The sequence below is a fragment of the Varanus komodoensis genome, unplaced genomic scaffold, assembly GCF_004798865.1.
Source record: "Varanus komodoensis strain SLA01 unplaced genomic scaffold, ASM479886v1 scaffold12, whole genome shotgun sequence".
Taxonomy (NCBI): Eukaryota; Metazoa; Chordata; class Lepidosauria; order Squamata; family Varanidae; genus Varanus; species Varanus komodoensis.
This window is the reverse complement of record NW_025335349.1, coordinates 17,515,599-17,523,799: the sequence shown is the minus strand read 5'-3', so window position 1 is coordinate 17,523,799 and position 8,201 is coordinate 17,515,599. Positions and strand designations below refer to the sequence as shown.

The following is an 8,201-nucleotide window of genomic DNA, read 5'->3' as shown; positions in this document are numbered from 1 at the left end:
AACTTTTACCTTTGCACAGGTGAGCAACATATGGTCCCTGGTCCACATGCCACTCTTTTCTCCTTCTGGGCAGCCTCTGCCGCTGTGTGAACTGAGTTTTAAGGAACCGATACAGAAATGCTGTCTGCTTTGCTTGATGTGCAATGGCTGTTCCACACATTCTTCGCACAAGCAGTTGCAGTGACAAATGTGTGTGTGAGAACTCACCAAAACGAGTAAGAGTCAAAAGAGGACAGGAGGGAGGAGGTATTCTAGCTTTTTAATGAACGCAGCTCTCTTCCTGTGTTGCCTGATTCATCTTTTAGGCAGTTTTATTTGTGGTTGCAGAAGGCTCCATGTTGCTATGCATTTTTCTCACCACCTCCACACCTGACATCTTTGGCAGAACAAATGTATGCCATTATAAAAGAACCCAGAATGGTCTCCAAACACTGCGCTAGTGCCAATCCAGAAGTAAAGTGAGAATCAGTAAAAACTCCATTTGCAATGCTATGGCCTTTTGTCAAAATTCTGAGTCTAGTATTACTAAACTGGGGAACTCAGCATGTATTCAGAAATAGTATTAATTCAATAAGTTATTATTATTACTTCATAGTAAGGTTGTTTTCTGCTATCTAACTAGCACATCATTTTTGCATTTCATTATTTTCTCATGCTGTTCTCCTTACGAATAAATGTATTTCTCTGTGTAATGCCCCTTGGGTCATTATCACCATTTTATATTGCATTTTTGCTCCAAGAAGCTGACGTATATAGTTTCTTCCCTTCTCCATTTCATCTTCACAACAACCCTGTAGTGTAGGCTAGGATGCAAGACAAGTGAGGCTGTAATTATGCAATATCCACCTCATTTATGGGTTTTTTTTAGGGGTGGGTGGAGGATATTGCATAGTGACAGCTTCAATTTGTACCCTGAATCTTTTGTTGGAACTCCCAGTTCTCTGAGAGCCTGGCTTTTTTACCATTCTGCTGGCCATGAGAACTTGCTAAAAATAAAGGGCTAAGGGCACCAGGATTGACTGGCTTTTTGTACCTCCTGTTCCCACCCCTCCATCCTAGATTCCCCCCTCCCTGAAATCAAAGGCCTTCCTCTCACTGGTCCATACATCAATATGTGTGTAACAGGAGACTGGGTCCTTTGAAGGTGCAAACACAGGGACTTCTGAGCATTTGTACATTGTATAAATGTGTTCTCTTTGTTTTCTTTTTTTGGTCCTGCCGGCTGCTAGTATGGCTACTGTTGCAAACTATTAATAGTACTAATCCAGTTGCTGTGTGTAGTGGTTAGAGTGCTGGGCTGGAACTCAGGAAATCTGGGCTCCCGTCTCCACTCAACCCTGAAGTTCACTGGGTGACTTTGAGTCTCGGCCTGTCTAACTCATAGGCTTGTTGTTGGGAGGGGAAAACAGAAAGACGAGTCTTTCAGGCCACCTTGCGTTCCTCTCAAAAGTGAGAAATGCAGGCTGCAAATGTAGTGCAATAATAATAAATTGCACTTTTCCTCTGAGAAGGTCAACGGGACTTATTCCCAGGAAAGTATGTACAGGCTGCACTGTAAATGGAGTTATCGCACTTGGTATGCCTGCAAACACAGAAAGGTCTGGAGATGATAACGAGGGCAGTAAGCCCACTTTCATTGCGATCCGACACACACGCTAGCCAGGGTGAGGGTGGCACCATGAATCGTTTCCGACAGCAGTCACGCTCAGGTGAGCAAAGATCCAGGCATTTCAGCCTTGATGAATTCGTCGTAGTTCTGAGATCGAAAATGAAATAATCGAACGCTCTTCCAAGCCCTGCCGTGCACCCTTTAACCGTCGCCGTGTCCTGGGGCGACATCCTATGCGAGTTTACCCAAGAGTAAGTCCCACCGTGTTGAGCCTACTCCGCGGCGTTTAGGGCAGCGGCCACGCGCGGCTCTTGCCGAATGTCTTGCGCGCAGCTCCTTCTCAACGCACGCGGTGTCCGCGAGCGGATTCCTCGCCGCCGTCGCGGGGATGCGGGGAGACACTCTGCACATGATCTATGAACCTGCATTATGACTCCCCCTGTGTCGACTTCGAGCTCTTGCACTGACTGCAGGCCCTGCAGCCGAGCCGAGCCGAGCCGAGCCACGTCCCCCCAACGCCGGCCGCGCGCGAGCCCCCGACAGGCCTCTCTGAGCAGCAACCCAGCGCGCCCCTGCCTGGCGCACGCCGCAGGACTACATTTCCCAGAGTGCCCAGCTCCCAGGGCTCCTCCCCGCTGGCGCGGCGCAGCCCTCTCTTTCCCCGCCCGCTCCGAGCCCCGCGGGAGGCAGGAGGACCGGAGCGCGTGGCGGAGCGGGGCTACAAGTGCCTCTTTCGCAGACTTTGATGGAGCGGCTCGGGATGAACGACGGCGCCACCCCAGCCTGGTGGGCGCAGACGGACGGAGCAGGTACGTGCAGACGAGAGCACGGGATGCGCAGCAGCCGGGACGAACCCATCGGTCGCCGGGCGAAAGATAAAGGCTGCCGCCTGCCTGCCCTTTGCAGATAAACCCCAGGGAGGGAAAAGGACGGAAAGAGCGCTCTCCTGCCGGGGAAGCTCTCCTTTGGCATGCTGGTGGCGCTTTGCAGCCGAGCCCATTAGCGCTGCCGTCCGAAGTGCAACTTGCTCAAAGGACAGTGTAGTGTGTCATGGAGAATATATTGCACGCACTCCTATAGATTTCAAAAAGTCCTCAATGGATCTCTTTCTCTCTCTCTCTCAAGTCAGGATTTTCCTTTCCTTTTTCTTCCCCAAGTTTCCCGTCCTTCGCTCTCGCGTGCCGTTATTCGCACCGGGAGAACTTGCCTCCGTTTCTCTGCAGCACCGTCTCTGAGGCGTAATTTCGTTGCAAGCATGTTTTTTGTTTTGTTTTTTCCATCAGCGCTCGAGATCTGCTCTCGGAAAGTGCTGCTTTCCCTCCTCCTGGGATTATCAGATTTCCACGGGAGAATAGAGATCCTGGATTACTGAGCGACAAGGGATTTGCTTGCTTCTTCCTAATTAGACTCCGCATTTGAATTTGGGCTTCTCAGATCTCAGTTCGTCGAGTTTGCCCTTCCCAATGAATCCGTGGGCTTTGCACTTGAGTCCTCGAGGTAGAAGGGATGTGCATGTTTATGCATCCCTTTTATTTCCAGCGACTTATTTCCGTAAGTGGGTAGTGGTGTCAAAGGCTGATGAGACTTCCTAACAGAGTTTAGATCGGCAAGCGGATTGCGGCATTAAGTGCTTGATTAAAACAATCACATGTGTTGTTTCTCCACCACCCTCATCACAGATGCACACTGGGCAAAGTCAGGATAAGGGCTGGAGTCTATAGGATGTTTCTGCTGCACTTGGCTTTGTCTAATAACCTCTCATGATGATGAAGCTCTTTCTCCCCCTGCCCCCCTTTGCATTTGCAGATTGAAAAGGAATGCTTGTCCAAGGGAATTTGTTTAATTGGGTAGTGGCTGAAACAGATGCCCAGCAAAACAGTGGCTGGAGTGTAGAAAGCTGCCCTGAGTGTGCCATGCTACGGGGAGGTCATAACCAGCACCATTTGCTGAAGCATGGGCTTATTGTGAAGGGGAAACGGGGGCTCCCTTGAGTGGTGCTCCCAGGGCATGCATGGAACTCCTGTGCCTCGCCAGTCAGGGCAGCCAGCCGAATCGGCGCCACAGCATGGACCGGTGCTTGCAAACTCTTCCATTTCAGGGGCCAGCTGACGAAAGCGAGGCAAGGACTAAAACGCTGGCGATGTCTGCCGAGCGCTCCGAGTGGCACTGCAAAGCCCCCCAAAGGCCAGCCAAAGACGATCCCGCTCAGGCTTCCTTTTCGTTCCCTGCCACACCTTCGTGGTCTCCAGACCATGCAGCTGCAGGTCAGGTTGCCTGCCACCCCACTCTTCCCCTTGAAGAAAAGGAAGCTGTGATGCAGAAGAGAGCCTGTTGCTGTGAATCTGATACGTCCTTCACTTGCGTGGACGAAAACGTCAACAATCTTGACCACACGGGAAGCCTTGCACACCAGGGCTGTTGCCAAGACCTGGATCTCCTTCCCCATCCTGAGCCGTGTGGAGAGCGGCCACTAGAATGGCCCTACGATCCGCCCTCACTGGTTTCCGAGGAAGATGACGATGCCACCTCAGAAACTGCCGGAAAGTCTGTTGATTACGGCTTCATCAGTGCAATCTTTTTCCTGGTCAGTGGGATTTTGCTAGTGATTGTTTCTTATGTAGTTCCCAGGGATGTGACCGTGGACCCCAACACGGTGGCGGCGAGGGAGATGGAGCGACTGGAGAACGAGAGTGCCAAGGTCGGGGCTCATCTAGATAGGTGTGTGATTGCTGGGCTCTGCCTTTTGACCCTGGGGGGTGTGGTGCTGTCCAGTTTGCTCATGATTTCCATGTGGAAAGGAGAGCTCTACCGGCGGAACAGGTTCGCTGCCTCTACAGAAACAGCCAAGTTGTACGGCTCCTTCAATTTTCGAGTGAAATCCTCTCCAAACGATAATATGGAGTTATCGTTAGTTGAGGAGGATGTCCTTGCTGTAGATGGTTAGGTTGCCCTGGATGCTGTGAGGCTGCAAAGAATGCAAAGGGGTTTTTTTCCATTAAATGAAACAAATGAAGCTTAACTTTGCTAGCATTGCCTGACAGCAGCATCTTTTCCTAGCACATTAAAACGGAATTGTTGCTTTATATAGACATGTATTCGTGGGCAAAAAGGAAAGAGATAATAATCAAAATAATCTATGCTGTCATGTTTGGATTAAGACGGACAGAGCATGGCTCTGTTAGTGTTTACAGGAAGGCTTCTGTGGCTGAAATCCAGGCACGTGAACTTGGAAGTAAAAGTTCCCTTGAAATCTGTGTCACCCAGGGCTACGTAAGGAGTGGGTGGGCTCTCTCGTATCGCTGGTAGGCTCACATGGCTTTAGCTGCAGAGCTACATCGCCTGGGTAGAAGGATGCCTTCCATCTTCAGGCAGGCACTGATGGGGAGAGGGTCTAGGAGCACCGTTCTCATTTTCCACAGTGCTCAAGAATGTTGAGCGATGCTCCAACACGCCCTGGTACACAAGAAAGACATTGTCACTGAGGCTTCTGGGTTAGGGTGTGGGGTATTTACTGTGGTCCTGCATGTGCATGGTTTGAGGACTGAAGAAGTGAGCAGTGGCTCGTAGAGGAGAATCACGTGGGATCGCATCTCTTCAATGCAACGTCTTTTGCTGGAGTGAGTTCATCTGTTCAGCTGAAAGTCAGCCCACGTATGCTAATCGAGAGTAAAAATTTTGAGCGGTATACATGTGTGTGAAAGCCAAACCATGATGAGCTGACAGTCAAACCTTTTGGCTGGCTGCACTGCCAAACGTTCTCTTCGCAGCAAAAGGAAAGTTCGCTCCGCGAGGCCGAATGTGTGACATCTCGTTCTCACACCCATACACAGGGTTGTGTGATGTTGCAATCAGCAATTGGTGCAGGTGTGACTCACCCCCAAACAGGCCCACGTGCAGCGACTTCATTGCAAAGCTACACAAGGTGCTAAGAAAGAGTTTTGTCTGGGTTGCTGCATCCACACTGGCCTGTTCACACATAGGAATGATGAACCAGCTTTTGTGCCTGACTGAGTATGTTTGACATCAAAGTCTCAGTCTTAAGAGAGGTGCTAGGATTTAATTCTCACAAACAACATTTTGGTACTTGGAATCATGCATTCTCATTGTGTGCTAAAATAATCCCTGTAGTCTTTTAAAAAGCTAATCCAGTCCGTATTTCTTTCTCTTTTCCTCCCAGAACCTCAGATAAACATTAATACTTTGTCACTCTAAAAACTCTAAACTGTAATAGCCTATGTGAAGAGCTATTAACAGACTGTGTGGTAGTATGCTAAGAGACACCAATAAGCAACTGTCAGGACTGGCAGGCAGTATCTGCAGCTAAGGATGGGGAATGTTCCTTTTGAATTTAAGCACTTTGTACTTTATCAGGGCTACTGTTCTTTTTCTTTATCAGTTTATCTCTGCTGAAATTAGTACCCCTTTAATGCCCACAAGTGTTGTGATTAGATGGTTAGACTTATGACTTAGTCCTCCAGATGGGGCTTACAAGGATCAGTAATATGGTGGTCCCTGCCCCACAGATACAGAAAGGATAAAGGATTGGGGCTGTAAAGGAAAACCCAGGACTCACACACTAGTTCTTAGTTACAGAGCCTTATATGTGTTATTTATGGCAGTGGGGAGGGAAACTAGCCTCCTTCAGCTGCTCCTCATATAGATGGATGCATGGATGGGGCAAATCCCTTTACAATGGATGGGGCCCTCCCTTTACCATAATGCTCTCCCAAGCCAAGCCTGCATGTATACCTTGTTCTTACATGGAGGTTTCACTAGAATCTCATCTGGAGTGCTGATCAGAGCTACATGTGCTTAGCTTAAGAGAGCACCACAATCTCTGGTTCTCCCTGGCCTATTCACAAGGCTCTCTCAACAGAGCTTCTGACGGTGCTGAACTCTGGCTTTGGGCATTTCTCAAAGGAGCTCTAGTTTGCTTGACCGGCATACAAGAAGGCAGACATTTGCAAAGTGGAGGCTTGAACTGGTTTCTGGAACACTGAAACATCAGACAAGGAAGGAACACATGAAACATCTCTGGGAAAGCACATTATGTTAAACAGCTGGGTATTTACATGGCACAAATGTCTGCCCCCCATATGGCTAAACTTACGAGTTCATCCATTTCAGTGGGGCTTTTCCAGGAGTCTTTTGTGCCGATTCTACCCAGGTTCACAGGAAGCTTTCTCCACCATGCTTCCCCTAAACTTTATGGTAATCTGTATGCTTGATCACACTGGCAGCATGACTCTGTGGTGTGTGTGGTTTTTGCCTTGGTTTTGGCATTGTGCCATTCATTCTTCCTTGCATCCATGCTGGCAAATCAAGAACCAGGATGATACACTGGTTAGATTTCACAAAGAGATCCCCTAGTGCCCTCTAGTTGTTCTGTTCTACAATTCCAGTCAACCCTAGCCAGCAAGGCCAATGGTTAGAGATTATAGGAATGGTACTTTAAAAGTTCTGAAGGACACTGGATTGCCTACCCCCGAATCACAGTATCAGACTAACACCCAGGAAGGCCTGGAATCAGATCTCTGGCCATCCTCAAAGCTTTCTAAGTCAGTCATTGTCTCTTAGCCTAGCCTACCTCACAGGGTCCTTGTGAGGATACATTGGGAGTGGGGAAGCATGTACTCTGTACTTTTTAGAGGGAGAGTAGGCTATTAGGGAACCAAGGTTTGAATGCCAGGAAGTGCTTCCTCACAGTTAGGACCCCTGGGATATGGAATGGGCTTCCATAGGAGGTGGTTGAAGCCCCATCGGTGAGGGTGTTCAAGGATAGGCTGGTCATGCCCTTGGGAGGCATGTCAGGAGTGGAGCTGGCTGGAGCCGGGGGTCAGACTAGATGGCCCTTCTGACTCACTCTGTTTCTATGTTTCTATTAATCAGATGGATAGCATTTCTTGTTCCAATGCTACTGCCACTGTTTCTGCCTAGTGGACTGGTCCTGAGAGTTCTGGATGTTGGAGCGAAGTGAGTTTTTAGGCTGTGGAGCCAACAGCCACATATAAAAAGTGCAAGACCTCTCAAAATGTTTTGTTTCTAAGCAGTGTTGCTTCCACAGATTTTCCACCAGTGCTATGCAGCTGATTAAAAAAAAATCCTTTAAGGACCAATGTGAGATATGCTAACATGAAAACCAGACCTCTCACAGGAACACTGACTTAGCAGAGCTTCTCAAAGCAATAATAATAATTAGTGATTTAAAAACTCACTTCACGTTTAAATAAAGGTCCATGCTAATGGACCTTTCCCAGTCCCAAATGAATACTTCTCAGAAACAATTTGTCTTCAGCTTGCTTTTTCTTGTAATACACTTTCCACATCCACCCCCCCCAAGACAACGAAAAAGTGTTTAGCTGTATAAAGCCTCTGCTAGACTGTAATATAGAAGAAATACTAGCCACAATACAAAGTGTTTGTCTCCCGTGACTCATTTCCAAAGAGAACAACAGGTTTATGCGTCTTTCAGCCACGTTCTGTGTTCCTGGACCAATGGGGCCGTTCCTAGGGGGAAACGGTGGACTTTGGGACAGACATGTGAGGGTTCCCTTGCAGCAGAATAAAGGAGAAGCCCATTTTCCATATTTTG

At 48.5% G+C, this 8,201-nt stretch overlaps 1 protein-coding gene across 2 annotated transcripts; it reads left to right on the top strand.

Annotated features, from left to right (window-relative positions):
• Positions 1-2,289: 2,289 nt before the first annotated feature.
• On the top strand, positions 2,290-5,294 carry TMEM74 (transmembrane protein 74). Of its 2 annotated transcripts, none has more exons than XM_044422183.1 (2): positions 2,290-2,418; positions 3,708-5,294. In XM_044422183.1, exon 2 carries the CDS (start codon positions 3,750-3,752, stop codon positions 4,551-4,553), a length of 804 nt encoding a protein of 267 aa, XP_044278118.1. In that variant the 5' UTR covers positions 2,290-2,418; positions 3,708-3,749; the 3' UTR covers positions 4,554-5,294. The 2 variants fall into 2 exon arrangements, with proteins under 2 accessions (XP_044278118.1, XP_044278117.1); XM_044422182.1 differs by having other exon boundaries at positions 3,416-5,294.
• Positions 5,295-8,201: the final 2,907 nt, after the last annotated feature.

Coding starts and splice junctions, on each gene's coding strand:
- TMEM74 (XM_044422182.1), top strand. CDS start 3,621: ATGGAACTCCTGTGCCTCGCCAGTCAGGGCAGCCAGCCGAATCGGCGC.